Source organism: Pipistrellus hanaki (genome assembly GCF_964339955.1).
Source record: "Pipistrellus hanaki genome assembly, chromosome: 10".
NCBI classification, from domain to species: Eukaryota; Metazoa; Chordata; class Mammalia; order Chiroptera; family Vespertilionidae; genus Pipistrellus; species Pipistrellus hanaki.
The window spans coordinates 39291383-39309370 of NC_140512.1; the positions used below are offsets into that span (position 1 = coordinate 39291383).

Below are 17988 nucleotides of genomic sequence, written 5' to 3' on the forward strand. Positions count from 1 at the left end.
AGTGTAATAAAAGTAAACAATGAGGCTGGATAAGTGGAATTGAATATCATAAGGAATTAAAATTTCTGTGGAAAATATAGATGCATTAAACAAATGACTCCTGTGCTTTGGTGTACTACAATAACCAAATAATATTTGATTTGGGAGATGGCAGAATCTCATAGGAGAAAACAAAAATGTATTATGGAAATAATCACTAGGAATAGTTTGCCCCAGATTATCAGTGAACAAAATTATACCCTTTCAGTGATATGCTGGATCTGGCTCTTAATAGCTTGTGAGAGCTAATTTTGTGTATCATTATTCAAATTCTGTGTATTAGCTGCTCAAATTTGAGTTAAGTGACATCACATTGTAGCCTGAAATAGGCCATGGTGGGAATATTTGCATCACAGAAATCAGCAAATACTACAAATTACAGTTATTTTTAAATAGCCAGCTGTTAAACATTTATCAGCACATCACTGCTACATGATGTGAATGAAACAGCTCTTTTTAGCACAAAAATCAACATTTGGAAAAGAGAATATAGTACAAATCTTTTTACTAAACAAAAAATTAAGGAAAAACAGTTTTAAAACATGCAAATTAGTAGATTAGAAAACAGAAAATTAAAAAAGCAAATGAGGACAAGAAAACCAAGGATCAAAGAAAATGAAACATGAGGACTTAACCAAGTTTGGGTATCAAGTTTAAACTTATTTGTAGAAATAGGGACAAGGAAGCAAGATTTTGGCATATAAAATGAATTAGCATTCCTTATAACAATTAATGTCAGAACTATGGACATTATGTTAGGAAACTATACATAGAGCATTGAGCAAATTTCCTTTCAATGTTATTGAAACTTCTATTTAGCATACATCTTTATTTATATATATATATTTTTCCCCTAACTCAACTATGTGGATTGAAATGCACACCTACAATCTTACCTCAGTGCTTAAACAAAAATATGGATAGTCTGAATTATCCAACTAATTGCATTTATTACTTTCTTTCCAATAGACCATTATGCCTACTTCTTTTTTACCTTTAAATTCAATTTTCATTATTTAGCTAATTATTGCCACTGGTATTTAAGTATACTATTTCTTCAAACTTTCTATAGTAGGTGCCATGGAAACTATGGGATACTATTTGGAATGGAATCACTTCCTCACAGTCTTCCTTTGTCATTTAATGGCTGATATATTGTGTACCCTACAATTCTCCAAAGTGTTGTAGTTTTGGATAAAACTCAACCAATAGAAAAATAACTGTAGTAATAATCTCAGAGTCTAGCCCACTTGCCTCACTTATTTAATTCAAGGAATTCATTCAGTATCCAATGTGAGATGAATGGCCATCACTCTGTACTTTGCTTCTTGGTCTTCTTGGTACTCTCATAAGACTTGTTAGATTTATGTCACTCCTCTTGGCTAGATATGCTTCTTTATTGCAATGTGATGTAACCCTTCATCATCCACATGCAGACAGACTCAATATGAATAATCACAGTAGTCTGTCAGTATCATAACTTTATTACCAATACAATTCACCCTGATTTACTCTTTCCCCCCAATCTGTTTGTTCAAGGATTTTAGTAACTTCAAATGAGCAAAATAGGGTTATTTTGAGAATGACTCATGAATCACAATATGGATAAAATTATAACCAGATCTACTTAAGCAACCAAATTAAACATATACAATTAATTGCAGACCTCTCTAAGACAATCATTTAAATGGAAGTTGAGTTTTAACCACCAAACCCTCTTCACTAGGGAATTTATAATAGTTCATTAACATGGAGGGTCAGGTCTATATTGCAATTATCCTCTTGATCTTGGCCATCATATTCTTCCAAAGTTCCACAGTATCTTTGGTCCTGACAACTAAAATGTTCTGAATTAGTTTCTGAATTGCTTTGCATGTTTTAGGGGGACTTTCAATTCCCTTTGTAAGTGAATTTGTTCCCTGTATATAAGAATATACTATGTGGTTCTTGCTGCAAAACTTGTAATCTCACTTTGTTCTTAGAGGCACCATAAAATAGTGGAAATAACATGGACCCAAGAAACAGACTTAGTTTCCCTATTCCCTGTGTCCAAAAATATTGTCTCTCTTAAAATTATATTTAGTTAGAAAATGTAATTTTTATATGGAAAAATGTATAAGACATAAATGTACACTCCAATGAAATATCATAGATAGAGCTCATATACAATCATCAATTAGATCGAGAAATAGAATAATGTCTTCACCTCAATAGTCCTCCTTTTCCCTTTCTTTATCAGTACTCAATTTCTCATTTCTGAAAGTAATCAATTTTCTGATTTCTAACTAAAGATTTTAATTTACCTGTTCTAGAACTTTATATACAATAAATCACAAAATATATATCCCTTTGCCTCTGACTTCTTTGGCCCATAACTTTATTATGTTTGTGAGACTCACCCATGTTGTTGTAGTTAGCTCTTTAGTTCATTCATTTTCATTATTAATATAGCATTCCATTTCATAAAAGGAATTTCTAGAAAAATGTTACAATTTATATCTATTATACTTTTGACAGTTATGGGGAATTTTTCCATTTTGGGGCCATTATGTACAATGATGTGATTGACACTTTTTGGAGGGAGGAGGCGACCAGCATAATACTGATATCCAAAACTAAAAAAAAAAAAAAAAAAATTATAAAAAAGGAGTATGACAGGAAAATCTTTATCATAAGCATAGTAGTTAAAGCCCTAAACAATGTAGTATTAGTAGTTCGTCAATACCTTAAAAGCCCATAACAAAATTGGGTTTTGACCAGTATGTAACATATTAACAGTGTGAATTAAATCATTGTAATTCACCACATTAAGAGAAACAAAAAGAAATATAATAATTTCAATAGATGTTTAAACATCAGTTGATAGCATGAACTATTTTGGAAAAGTAAGAATAATAGGAAGTTTTATTAACTTGATAAAGATTATCTACAAATCTATAGTGTGCATTAGATTTAAAGGTGAAATATGGGAATTTTTCTTTGAAATAAAAAAAAATACAAAAATGTTCACTCTTACTGCTTCTTTTCACCACTACTCTGGTGGTCCTAACAGTGCAATAGGGTAAAAAAAATAAATTAAAAACATAAAGATTGGAAAGACATTAAATAAACCTCTTATTATTCATAGATTATATAATTATGTATGCAGAAAATTTATACAAAATTATTTTTATATCAAAAGCCCATTGCATGAAGAGATTGGTGCAATGGGCCTTCCTTCCCTTGGCTTCCAGCACCAGTTTTCCTCTAGCACCCAGGACCCAGGCCTTTGCTCTGGCCAGAGTCTGCCCTCTTCATCTTCGCTGCAGACTCAGGCTGAAGTCTGCCATCTTTGTCTTTGCTGCTTTGCTGCAGACTACAGCTGGAGTCTGCCATTTTCACTGCAGACTGTCATCTTGGTCTACTCTGCAGACTCTGGAGGCTGCAATCTTTGTCTTCACTGTGGCCTGAGTGCCACTCCTTTAGATTCCTTTACCCCCTGCCCTCCCTCTCATAGCAGGCATCCTGGCCTGCCCAGGCACTCCACACCTAGAGCAGCTGGGCGGCAGCCATCTTTATCATTCTAATTTGCATATTCCCTCCTGATTGGCTGGTGAGCATAGCAGAGTGATGGTTAATTTGCATGTTTCTCTTTTATTAGTATAGATACATTAGAATTAATAAATTTAATGCAATTGAGGGTCAATTTAAAATAAATTGAAACTAAAATAATCATTAAAACATTAATTAAAAATCAATGATATTGATTTAAAAATGAATTATCACTATTGTTTTTCCTAGTTTTTCAACCTAAAACCTTGATTAAAGCAAGCAACCAGAAGGAAGAATCTATTTCATTTAGGTCTGTAAATTACAGAGTGCAGAATAAAGGCTACTTCTTCCATATTTTCCTTCAATTAATTCTTTCTTCATTCATTCTACATTTTTTTTAAAAAATGCTTACTATATACCAGGCTCTATACTTGCATTTAAATCGCTCACAAAGAAGTGGAGAATGGCAGACATGGCTGACTATAATATAATGTGTTTAGTAAACAAGAATATTTGAGACATGGGTGAAAGCAATTTGCCCCATCAAAGACTTTAAGAAAAGATTTAAGGGAGAAGGCAATGATGCAGTAAGGTATCACCAATTCAGAGAAGAATGGAAAAATATAAAGCAGAGGGAATGGAATATAAATAAATGTATAGAAGTGTGAATATACTTGGCCTATTTGGGAAACACAGTATAAAAGCTAACATGGGTAATTAGTAGATCTTTTGTATTCTCATGTACCTATTATATTTACAAGATCTCAGTTTAGCATCTTTTTGTTTTGTTCTGAGTCATGAATTAGAGTTGATTTTCATGTCTCAGAAGTACAGATTGAATTTTAAAACTCTTTTTCAAGAACTTCTTTAAGGACATTCACTACTTATTTTTCTAAATGCATCTTAGCCAACTAAAATTATTTTTTTAAATCCTCATTGAGGATATATTTGTTTACTTATGAGAGAGATAGAGAGAGAGAGAAAAAGAGAGAGAGAGAGAGAGAGAGAGAGAGGGAGAGAGAGAGAGAGAAAAACATCAATCAATCGGTTGCCTTCTGTACCTGCTCCAAAAGGTGATCAAACCTGCAACTGAGATATGTGTTCCAACCATGAATCCAGCCCACAAACTTTTGGTATATGGGATGATGCTCCAACCAATTGAGCAACCTGGCCAAGGCTAAAATGACTTTGATGATACAAATAACCTGAAAATTACTTATTCAAAACATAATTATGGCCAAATGTTATGGTATTTCAAAACAGCTGTAATATGTAGAAATTACATGGTATATACAACTTAACAAACATCTGAATTTTATGAATACATTATTGCAAATTTTTGTAACAATGTAGAAAAAGAAACTTCCCTGACATAACCTGAAATTTTATATAAAGAATCGCAGTAACTAATCATTGTAATTAAACTTTAGATACAATAAAGCTGAATAAGCACTTTATATGACAAGAGGGTTATGTTAAAATTATTTAATGTTTCTTATAACTCCATGATAATTATTATTACATGATGAAATTGCTCAACAAACTCTTACTGACATTGATTAGGCTTAGTAGCCAAATTTTTGCCATATCTTACTGGCCAAAATAAATACACACCCAGCTTTACTGGATATTCTTATTTCTGCTCCAAATTTATTAAAAAAATTATTTATTTAATATCTTTCATTACAGTTAGTTATTAGATTACAAATAATGACCAATATGCATAAATATTTATTGAGTAGATGCTCCAATCGAATGTTTTTAGTGCTTATAATTATGAATGATTAAATCAACAAACTCTAGAAAAGACAACTCGATTTTGTGGTCCTTCTATGCAAGGTTTTAATTTAAGAAAACAGATTCTAAATTCTGCTTACCTTCTTGCCAACTGAGAGTATTACCCATTGCCTTCTCCACAGAACTACCCAAGAGAAAATAAAGAACCTACATTGAGTATTTTCTGAAATCAGCTCTGTGTATATATATCTTCGAAATGAAACAAATTGGGGCAATTTACTGAAGGTTAAATCCCCTAAATGACATTCACTGAAAACCCACTGGGCAATGGTTTGGGAGGCTTAAATTATCAATTTAATTGCCTTAATTCTCTAGGTTGCTTGTATAAGTAGACACAACTTTATCAAATCTAATGATTTTGAACTGGGGGTTTAGGGTTGTTTGTATTTTTACTCTCAACTCCCTGAATCACGTTTACTTTCTACATGCTCCAAACCATATAAATAGACTTTAGTGCAGGGAGTCCCAGAAGTGAGGTTTGTACATTAATGATCTGCCTGTGGCTTTCTTTCTAGCAGCCAGCATCTTTCAACCTGTCAGCCTTTTTACACCAAAATCACAGGAAAGATTTTGGAGAACTAAGTATGCTGATAGCACCTTGTGATTTAGTTCTTCAACGTTTGAACGTAGAGGGATGTTTCAAAACAATTCATTAAGGAAACCTACCTAATTTCTATTAAAAAATAGTCGCAAAGATCTGAGACAGACGTGAAAGGAAAGATGATTTATGAGGAAGGTAGCTCAACCAACCCTGTCTGATTCTTGAGTACGAGTTTTCCGAGTAGTTTTTCTGAAACAAGAGGTTTTAAGTAGGATAACATATTCTAGAAGACACGATCTGAAAAACCAGATTTTTACAAAATGATGTTAGCACGTTTTAAGGGTTTAAGATTGCAGAACCTTTCACTGGACACTGTCTTGTTTTCTTTTCCACTTGCCAAATTGTATTGCAAATAAATCTTTTGATGTTGTAAAGGTTTTCCTTTGTCAGCTAAGAAAAACATTCTGGAAAGTTCTATTTAGTGAATTTACCCATGTATAAATATCCCTGAGCGAGTCTGCTGTCCTGTGGCATCTGGAAGAAAGGTGCTATTGTCTTAGATTCCGTGATTGAAGTAGAGAATAATCAATTCAGAAAGACCATGGGGGGAGGATCCGCTCACAGATGCTGTGGAAACTTGGAGTCCCAAGGATTTTCCTTCTTCCTACATATCAAGAGCCATAGATGAGTTCATGCTTCCACACAGCATCTAGTGACAATGGTTCCCGTCCATGCTGTTTGATTGTTTGACCCTTCCTTGGTATTTGAGACTACTAACTTCAGATTTTATAAGAAAAGTCCTTTTTTGTTAATCCCCTTATTCCTATGACTTTCCTGGCTTTCTGGGTCACGGTAGCTAGGCAGCTGTCCCCTGGCTATGCAGTCTCTGCTACTACACACCATCACCAAGGTGTTCCCAAGGATGCATCATTAGAATCTGTTCTGCCAAAACACTCCATAATGTATTCAAAGCTCCTCTTCGTTTCTTGCAAAGCAATGTTTTTGAGCTTCTCCATGAAAAATCGGTGTAATTCCAGAAGATTGTATCAATAATAGATTTGCAAGACAGGAATTTGTCCACATAGACATCTGCACAGTTATGAGTATGGTGGGCGTGTGAGTGTACAGTTATTTGACCTTTGGTTTTAGTTGAACATTTACCACTTGTTCACTAGCAATTGAATAAGAGCAGCTGTGTCTCATGGTTTTCTACTGTGAAGTGTTCAAAAAAAAGTATAAGGTGATTAAATATTAAAAAAAAACAAAAAAACTGCAAAACTATGGTTAATAGACCGCCCACTTCCTGCCTACTGTGACTTCCTGGAGGTCTCCTTAGCCAGGCCCAGCTGCATAGATGACATGTTAGAATTTGGCTTGTGAGGAACCTACAAAAATTACACAGATAACTCCGAATTTTAATGAATAATACACAGACATGCACCTGCCTCAGGGACTTCATAGATTAGTCTGGTAGCCAATAGAAAAGCCGTTTGGAATTCAATTGCATGGCTGCAAAACAGAAAATAAAACTGTACACTCTTAGAAATGAAATCAGCAAAATGTTAACTAGTTCTTGGAGCAAGTGTTGTGTTTTGTTTTGTTTTTTTAATTTGTTTCAATCGCTCTGCTTCTGTCAGATCTACTGTAATCATAATACCCTACTCATATTGTTGCCTACTATTCTTTCAGCTGGACCCGCTTGCCGAAGACACTCTCCACCAAACTCCGAATGTGAATGCTGTTACCTCTTTACAGAAGATCATTGAAATTCAAAGTATGTCTTCAAAGTTTTTTTTAATGTGTAATCGGATATAACCCATCAAACATATATTGCGAAGTTGAGCATATGAACAGCACATTGAATTTCTCACAGGAGAAACATATTTAGAGTTATTATAATTTGCACATGTTATGCATGCATACCTAAGTATGTTACTGCCTTGCTCTTTATATGGCAATCGTATCTTACAGTGATGCGTAACTCAGAGATTCTAGATTTAGAATCTTTCTTTTTCTCATATTTCAAAGTGCTTGGATTTTTCTATTATTAGCACTAAGCATTCACCAGAACATTTAAAATACTATAAAAAATTGTAGTCATATTGCCCAGTCTTAACTAAGGTAAGTTCTTTCCTAATAATGTTGGAATTCAGCAATCATTTACTGGTTTTAGGTTTGGCAAAAGGGGAGAAGTTAATGAGAAAGCCTGACTATTAGAAAATCCAACTAAACAAGGCAGGGAAAGCAAGAGATTTTATTACTACCAGTCCCCTTTACTGCTGTTACTTTTTAAGAGTTACACTTTTTAGATGATAACATGCATGTGTGTGCACATGCGCACATACACACCCATTGAAATCAAGCACAAATCAATACAAACGTTAGTATGAAGAGGAAAACCAAAGGGCAAAATTAAATGAGAAGGAGGATCAGGAAAACCCTCAGCTTGGCTGCTGTCCTGTAGAAGCTTTTATTAACCACCACTGGGAAAGCCACATTCCAGCCATCTCTCCGAGTCCTTGCATTTGCTTGCTCAGTAGTAATTTGGAGATGTGAGTGTGATTGGGATTCTATAGTATCCATACATCTGATTCTGTGACTATTTACAAATCATGCCATGCAGAAACTTAAAATAATTTCCCACCTTACTTAATTTCACTCATGCCTGGATGGAGGACCAGAAGTACTCAGTAAATATTTATTGACTTTATATCATAACTGGAATAAACTCTGAATTTCAAAGATTTTCCAGAGTATAGACTAATAAACGTTCAAATTCTTGGAACCAAAGCCTGTGAGATAAGACTCAGATAAAGGAATTTACACAGATGAAGAAGGAAAGGCTGGGAAAGGTTTCATAAGCTTGAATACATATTATACTGACTTGTGTCATTACCACTGAGGGTAGAATTAGAGGCTCTATTATATGTTAGTCCAGATATCAAGGAAAGGAATCATGAAGTGATAGTCTTCTCACACTCATCCCCATCCAATCTAATGTCTCCTTTAGGTCATCAGTCAAATAGTACAAAAACATCTAGCTTTTGTTTTGTTTGTTTGTTTGTTTTTAAATATAGTTTTATTGATTTCAGGAAAGGAGAAGGAGAGAGAAATAGAACATCAGTAATGAGAGAGAATAATTTATTAGCTGCCTCTTGGAGGCCCCTTACTGGGAATCGAGCCCCTGACCTAGTCATGTGCCCTGACTAGGAATCAAACCGTGACCTCCTGGTTCCTAGGTCAATGCTCAACCACTGACCCACATTAGCTGGGCAATATCTAGTTTTTATTCATTTTATTCTCACTTATTCTGAACATTCTTTTGCTGTTATACTCACAGATTATTAAAAGTTATTGTTCCTCTGTATAGTCTAACCATATCACTTTCAATAAGCATTCTTGAGTACTTATTACCTGCTGATACATGATAAATTGATCAGTTATCAGTTATCACAACCCAGAGGGGTTATGAAAGGGAAGAAGACAAAGTTTCTGGCGCCAGGGAGTTCCCAGCCCAGTGAGTGAGGGACACAGCCATAAATCCCTCTCCTGCAGGATCACTGGGTGCGCTGAGCTCACAGAGGAGGTGAGCCCCTTTCCTAAGCCCTTTCCGCTGCGAAGAGAGGCACGGCAGATGAGGGGGGTTCAAGGAAGGTTCAAGGAAGACTTCTTGGCAGTGATTGAGCCTGAGCTTGATCTTAAAGACTGAACAGAATTTTGTTCAGAAGAAGAAAGAGTGAATTTTTGAAAGGAATAACAGAAGCCAAGGACTCTATTTTTGATAGGTGTGAAAAATCATAATGAATAATCTTCATCTTTAGAAACTGTACTGTTGCCTTTTGTATGGGATATAATTTCCTAGTAATGACTTTCTGCTGAGTGAATTTTTCCCTTTCACTACTGACATTTTCAAGTGTCGTGTGCAGCCTGCGCTAGCCAAATAAACCTGTTTGATGCTTTATTTTTTTTAAAATATATATTTTATTGATTTTTTTACAGAGAGGAAGGGAGAGAGATAGAGAGCTAGAAATGTCGATGAGAGAGAAACATTGACCAGCTGCCTCTTGCACACCCCCTACTGGTGATGTGCCCGCAACCAAGGCACATGCTCCTGATCGGAATCGAACCTGGGACCTTTCAGTCCACAGACCGCTCTACCACTGAGCCAAACCGGTTTCGGCCTGTTTGACTCTAGAAATTCAATCTACTATGAAAAGTTGCTGTATGAGAATTCTGCCACTGTAGAGTCTGACTCTGTCTCCTGCTCCAGAAGGTCATTCCACCTAACACTTACCACTTCCCCCATTTAAAAACCCATTTCCTCCAAAACTCCTATTGATGATTCAAACCAGCACTTGTTAATTTATACTTCCATAAACTCTCAGCCCTAATGGTGGATTTCAATTAGTGTTTTTTTTAAATAATAATTTTTTCTATTATCTGAGTGTTTGGATATTTTGAGTCTGTTAGTTGTGGTTCCTTAATTGGATGGTGATCACTGGGAGGGCAGGAATCATATCTTCTCACGCCTGTGTGTACCTACAGGATGGGTTGGCAGCAGGGAGCCTGGAAATTGAGTGTAGGCTGGTTTTAGTAGGAAGGATTTGAATAAGTCTTCAAGGCTCTCAGGAAATAAAACTTGTTTCAAAGGGAGCTTTTGAAGAACTCTTCCTTCTGAGTCATGGATTTTTTGTGTAAATGGGTACGGCTGCTGGCTACTAACAACCTCATGTTCCTCACTTTTACCCAAAAGAAGCCTCCAGGTACCATGCACCTCAGAGGAAGATGAGCTTATGCCAGGCTCCAGGGGAGCTGACCTTAATGTAAGGCTAAACTAGTCATTGGTTACATTGACCAGTCAGAATAAACAAAAACTGACACAGTAATTGGTTAAGATTGGGTATATGACCCAATTCTGGCCAGTGAGAATCAGGGATGGTCAACCTGGGCAATCCCATAAGCCCCACATGCACAAGGGTTCCATGCATGGGCTAATGCTATCATTGTTGCTGCCTTGAATGTCTTACTAAGTTTTGAATGGGGGCACACATTTTCATTTTGCACTGGGGCCCCATAAATCATGTAGCCAAATCTGATGAAAATCAAGGTGCTCGTGACGCAAAAAAAAATAATATTTCCATAAAAGACTGATAGTGGCATCACCACTCGGAGAAGGAACTGAATGGTAGGTTGATGTTTAACCTGAAAGACAAGTTCCATAGACCAGCCCCTCTTGCCATTTAGGACCCGGGGTGAAAGCCAGTACAGAGAAAGTGCTGTGGTGTGTGGCTTTGACCATGGTGGGATACGTTTTTATGTGGGTCTGTGGAATTGTGTTTCTTTCGGCTGCTCTTCCATAGTAAAGTAAAAGAACAGGGCTGAGTAAAGTCCACAGAGAAATAAAATACAATGGGTGTTTCAGAGTTGGAAATGTTATAATGGCTTAGGAAATTAAAACTGTGGGCTCCTGGGTGTATAAACAATGCTGGATTTCTTTACAAAATCTAAAGTTGTACTTTCATTTTTCTCTATTTTATAACCCACCCTTTTATTTCAAATATCGCAATAGGACTCTGGGAGCCTGATCAGGCTCCCACGTTCCCCTTTGGTGGGAAAGGTAGTCAGGACTAGCTGTATAAGTTGTGGTTCCCGATGCAACATGAAAATGTGTTAATGCTTCTTTGTTATAAAAAAATATTCACAATTTCATGAAGGTAACAGCAGAACATTGAAGGTAACGGAGGGCACAGGGCCCTCCTGAGTGCAGGCCCTTTGGGGCCTGGACTGTCCAGGCCGCTGGTTTACTCAGTGAGCCTTCCAGCTCGCCTTTGTTGAAGAAGGAGACCCTCCTCTTCACATATGTCTGGAGCGTCACACAGGTGCCTCCTTTTAGCTTTAGGGGTGTTTGAATTTCAGCCTGCCTCCCAGCCCACGTTCTGAAGGATGCTTTTGTGCTACAGTTTGGGACTACAGTATCAGGAAACTATGTAGATGTTAAGAAGCCAGCCTTGGCGCATGTGGGAAACATTCAGGCAAGTTCCTAGATAGCCTTGTCCCAAGGCAGACAGCAAGGTGCTGACAGGCTGTGTGCGGACTTCTCTTTGAGAACTGAGCCCCCCAGCTGAGGGTATGCAGGTGCTGGAGGCTGTGATTAGCATTGGCCCTCTGCCTGGCCACATGTATGAGAGTTTTTTACAGCAGGATTATCACCGTTGTCCTGTCCTTGTGTATGTTACTCAGTTTGCCGAGAAGAAAAGGTCTTACAAAGCACAAACAACAAGGCAAACATTTCTCCTGACAAGCAAAGACCCCATCTGACAGGTCAGTGTCTGGTTCCATCTCAAGATGATAGGTGTATGCAGAGACCAACAATAGTTGATATGGCAAAGTCTTCCACCTTATTCAAGATTTAACTTTTTGGGAAGCCCTCTCTCAATCCCCCTCATCTCTATTCTAGATTAGGTGCAGTTCCTGTGTTTCCATGGCAGAGATTCTTTTTTATTGTTTTTAATCTTTAAAAAAATTTTTTTAAAAACAGTTCACACCATTATTTTGTACTAGTTTCAAGAATCTTTGTTTTTAATTGTCATATCCTCTGTACGGTGCCTGGCACATAGTAGGTGCTCTGCAAAATGAATGAATGAATCAGTCAGTCTTTCAATATTTGCCACACTTTTTCCCTAAAGACCAGACTAATATTTTAACCTAAGGTAATTATACTCCTGGGCTAGTCCATACAGAATGAAAGATTTAAAAGAGCAGGCAAAATTCATGAAAGCCCACTTCTTTTCTTCACAAAGTTTCTAAGTTAGGAAGAACATGAATTATTTGTGAGGTAATATTTCCATGGAAAAGCCATGGAGGAGTCAACCTAGAGTAGGATAAGGACCCTAATGTATATGTATCCATTCCTGAAAGCCACCCTAACAATATACAGAATCCATACAACTCTTCTTTTTTGACATGACATGGTGAGAAGCAGGGTTCCCAAATGCCATTTTTTACACCAGTGTTGGCCCATGATAACATGTTCATGAATTTTGGAGGGGAAGAGCCATGAAGTAAATTTTCTATAATAAAACTAAACTAACTTAGCTTGCAATACTATAATTTAAGTCCTATAAACATATAAGGAATGATACTGATATTGATCTGTGAATTCCCAGAATATGAAAATCGCAAGGAGAGAACCATGGTTTCCCTTTATTTAAATTTTGAGTAAGAAGAGTATTCCTTTTAAGTGTCCACCAATTTTTGTAGACTTCTGTGTGAGAACAGTGATAATCACAGTATCCTTTGATTTTTGGATCAAGAAAATATATGTACATAGGATATGAGTATTCTTTTAAGGTCTTACTGCAACCCTCAGTCTGCAGCTGATAAGTGGAAAAGCACAAGTGTAGAAGATTTTAAAATTATATGCATTCTATTATAATCCTCTCCTCCACTCATCAGCCCTATAACAATGAGCAAGCCACTTCCCTTTTCTGAGAACTTACAAGAGGAATGACATGGCACATTACCATACTGCTTTTCTAAGCTGGTGCTACTGTGGCAACAAAATGGCAAGTAAGAAACAGCTTTATGGAATAACAGTATCCCCTCTTCATTCCACTTTTATCTTTTTCCCACTCTAGGGATTCTTCCTTTGTTTAGTGGATTGGGCCTTCTTAGAAAATTCCTGTTTATGCTAACCATAACAAAATAGTGACCCAGGCCAGAATGGGAAAGGGACAGTATTTACAGTGTCATTGTACGTACATGTCAGACTTGTTCTGCATAAATCGAGGAACAACCTTGATGTCATCTGTATGTGAAGTTTATCATTATGCTAATTGCTTCTCGTTTCTTTAAACACATACATACAGTGTTATTTAGGGCAAGAGAGGTGAATTTATGTCCTCTGAATTTATGCAGTTTTCGAAGCCAGTAGGAAAAGGGATGTGATTTTTCTTATTGCAGGAGACTATACCGTGTGACTGTGTAATTGACTCCAAGGTAGTCAGTTATTCACATGATTCAGGCACCTACAGTGTGCAGGGCATGTCCTTTCACACATTCTAAAGAAATAAAAGATCATGTTTTCTCTGGGACATCGGAGTAATTATGATACCTACTCCTTTTCAGAACTGTGCGGAGTGTATGCTTTATATACGTGTTATTGAGGGACTGATTTCCTCCTCCTCCTTCTTGTCAAAATTCTTCTTCTCTCTCCTCTTACTTCTCCCCCACTTCCTTCCTTTTCTCATTTTCTTCCTTGTCCTCTGCCTCGCGTTATTGTAATATTATAATATCTGCTGTTCTGGAAACTATCCTTAGAAGTAACAACTGATCAAATAAATGTAGATATGTTGATTTTGTTTCTATTCTATTTCCAGTGAAAGGTAACTAGCCAATAAAATAAAATACAAGCACTACTGATGACATTTCAGAGTGGCTAATCAGAGTAGGCGCTATCCAGTTCTCTTGGTGATGAAGATATCTAGATGGCAATTAAGAGGTGGGTGGGGGGGAGCAATGAAAGTAAGATAAGACTTGCTCTAAAGATGACAACTGTCTTTTTATGTGAATGCCATTCTTAGCCATCTCCTCCCGTTACTATAATGCTGTCCACCTACCCCCTTCCCAGGGAGAAGGAGCATTTACATCAGACAATCCAGGAGAGCATCCAGATTGTTTCTAAGCTGAAAGGAATTTGTATACATCTCTTGTTGTGGGGAAATTGTCCAATATTTTGACCTCATGGGGCTATGCACACAGTTCAAAGGGCTGTTCCCCAGATTGCAACATGTGCTGCATAAATCATCTCATAAACTTTACTAGCTTCTTGACTCCACACCCAAATGCTAATCCACACTCAACGTTTCCTCTCCCTTTTTGTCCCTTCCTATTCCATTGTTATTTTCTACTATTTCTTTTTGTACTCCCTTTTCCACGCCCCTCTCCTTTCTGTGGAGATCCATGGAAGAAGAACAGATATGCCCACAATGTAGGAAAAGGGCTTTTAGCTCATAAGGATTTGAGGTTCTATGTCAAGCAAGGAAGAACATGATGAAACTTGCATTTCTAACGATCTCTGTGCCTGCAGTAAAGACAGGGGATTCGGCAGAGCTTATTGTCAGATGTGAGCAGTTTAATTCAGAGTAGAAATGGCAAGGTATGGTAAATAATTGGCATGGAAATCATTCATGATTTCTAGTGCTTGGACAACTGAGTAGATGGTGATGTCACCTGATGAGAGAAGGAACAGTGGATGAAGAAAAGTTAAGGGGAATTGTTAGACTTAAGAAAAAGAAACTCTTTTGATTGAAAAGCTTAAAAGTTTGGGAGTGGGGAGGAGACATCATCCTAAACATCAGTTGTTCACTGCAGTGAAGTTATGAAGGGACATTGGATGAAATTATTTACATGATGCAAACCCTGTAAGCTGTTAGCAAATAATAAAATTGCAATTATTGAATGCTTTCAATATAAGCACTCTTGTTAATATAAAATGAACTTACTGAATGTTCTCAGCAACTCTATGGAATAGATTTTTTTTCAGCCAAGTAAACTGAGGCACATCTATACTCATTAACTCCCCCCTAAGTTAAACAGTTAACGAGTGGACAAAGGCAAAGTCATCAATCAGGCAGATTAGCTCCAGAATCTGTGGTCTGAGCCATCCTATATAATAAAAGCCTACTATATTAAGTGTCCGGTTGTCTGGTTGACCGTTCAACCAATCAAAGTGTAACATGCTAATGATATGCTAAGGCCACTCACTGCTCGCTATGAAGTGCACTGACCACCAGAAGTCAGACAACACAGGAGCTGCCCCTGGTGGTCAGTGCACTCTCACAGGGGGAGCGCTGCTCAGCCAGAAGCTGGCAAGCACAATGGTGGTGGCAGGAGCCTCTTCTGCCTCCTCTGCAGCACTAAGGATGTCCTACTGATGGCTAAACTGTCAGTCAGGCATCCCCTGAGGGCTTTCAGACTGTGAGAGAGCACAGGCTAGACTGAGGTATCCCCCCCCTCCCAAGTGCACAGATTTCCTGCACCAGGCCTCTAGTTATATTATAATATCTTACAAATAAATGTGATCCTTTTACAATTACTGCGTGTACCCTTTCCCCCATTTCTTCCAAAAATGGTGTGTTTCTTTTAAAACAACAATTTTAATGAAGATTTGGAGTTTGGAAAGTTCTGGTTAATTGAGGGTTAGCCAGAGTCCTTTTTAGAAGGGCAGTGCCAAATTACAAGGAGCCATGGAGTTATGGATCCACTTTGGAGCTCCTTATAAACTTGCAAAATACATCTAATCACAAAAAAATGCAAGGATTGGCAGAATTTCAAATCCCTGCCCTGTTGAGTTTAAAACCCTGACTGTTGTCAGGTGTGAGCTGCTATTTGTCATGGATTCTTTGGCTTTAGACAGAGGCCTTGACGTTGCAGCCCTGGGCCGGGCAGACCTTCATTGAAGAAAAGCAGTGTTAGACATTTTCCCACTATTAACCCCGCCAACCCTTCTTGTATCAGAGCCAGGTCAAACTTGTACACATGGCTTTTCAAAAGTTGGTTTGAACTTCTAATTAACCATACTCCTGAAATGTTGAAACTCTGATTATTGTTTGGTGGAGCCCTGATACTAGAATGTACCCAAATAAAAAGGGAAATCTGCAATGTGCTTAGAGGCTTAACTTGTCTGGGTTCTTTTTTTTTTTTTAATTTTATTCCAACTGCATCTGTAATTACGAACTTGTTTTCACTCAAGTTTCTACTAAGGCAAAACTAATCAAACCAGAGACTAAATAAAACTCTGCGTGTTTCTAGGACTGAACACTCTTCAAGAATGCTTTATGATTACATACTGAGCACCATATGAGCTTTAAACACACACATGTGGTACCATTCACTGAGATAGGGCATGTTAGAGGGTCAAGTTTAGGGGAGGATCATTTGCTAGGCTATGTATATAGTTTGTAATCCTCAGACAACTTATGCATAATTAGTTTCCTCATCTGTTCATGAATATATTGGCATTGAACAGATTGTGTCTTTTTTTGAAGGTCTTTCAACTAGTAAGCAGTAAAACCAAGATCTGAACCCTGCTCAGGCTGTGTGATCAGAGTTCACTATCTTTCTATTAAAGAATGTGACTTTTCCGTTCCAACCTCATTTCACTTTCAAGAACACAGTTCCACCAAACTTCATATTCCCAAGTATCCCAGAATAGGCACTAGAATAGACCATTTCTAAAACATAATTGATTTCTGCATACATTAAGACAATTTTAATACAAATAATAGGCTTGCTAGAATATAAGAAAATGGAAGGAAAAAAAGAAAACATAAGTTGTAATAGGGGGAAGTAAGCAGTAGTTAACATAAAAAAGCAGAGTACAATGTCCAATCTGCATGGTTGAGTGTCATCCTATGAAGCAGGAGGACGAGGTTCAAGGTTCAATTCCTGGTCAGGAAGCAGATCAATGATTCTCTCTCTCATCATTGATGTTTCTTTCTTTCTTTCTTTCTTTCTTTCTTTCTTTCTTTCTTTCTCTCTCTCTCTCTCTCTCTCTCTCTCTCTCTCTCTCTCTCTCTCTCTTTCTCTCTCTGAAATAAGTTATATATATATAGTATATATATACTATATATATATATATATATATATATATATATATATATATATATATTAAAAAGCAGAGTATGTCTGGGACAAGTGATGATATAAAAGTTGCAAGCACACCAGAAAGCCTAAGGTCTGCAAGTAGGTTTGGGAATGTGAGTTTATGGGTTCTAAAGATTAATAAATCAGTCTACTCCTAGGTTCTGGAGAAAGCAAATGGACTTCCTTTCTGGAGGAAGTGTCCCTAATTTAGACCCACAGAGATCAAGCTCAACAAAATATGAGTTCAGATAAATAAATACATATGTATTTAAATAAATGAACCAGGTCAAACACAAACACACAGGCACACATGCACACGCAGGAACATCACTAGGAAAAGTCAACAGAAAGGAGAAATAAGAAAATAATAAGCTTTATTTGTAGGCTTAAAGTGGAGGAAGGGCACTATTTTTAAGAAATGATAAGAGATTAAA

At 37.0% G+C, this 17988-nt stretch overlaps 1 protein-coding gene across 1 annotated transcript in view; it reads left to right on the forward strand.

Moving 5' to 3' along the window:
- Positions 1-17988, forward strand: part of HDAC9 (histone deacetylase 9) — an 814141-nt gene that overhangs the window by 761987 nt on the left and 34166 nt on the right. Inside the window, exon 25 of the mRNA XM_084896713.1 lies at positions 7598-7682. Coding sequence (XP_084752839.1) covers positions 7598-7682 — 85 coding nt within the window. The remainder of the gene's footprint in view (positions 1-7597; positions 7683-17988) is intronic.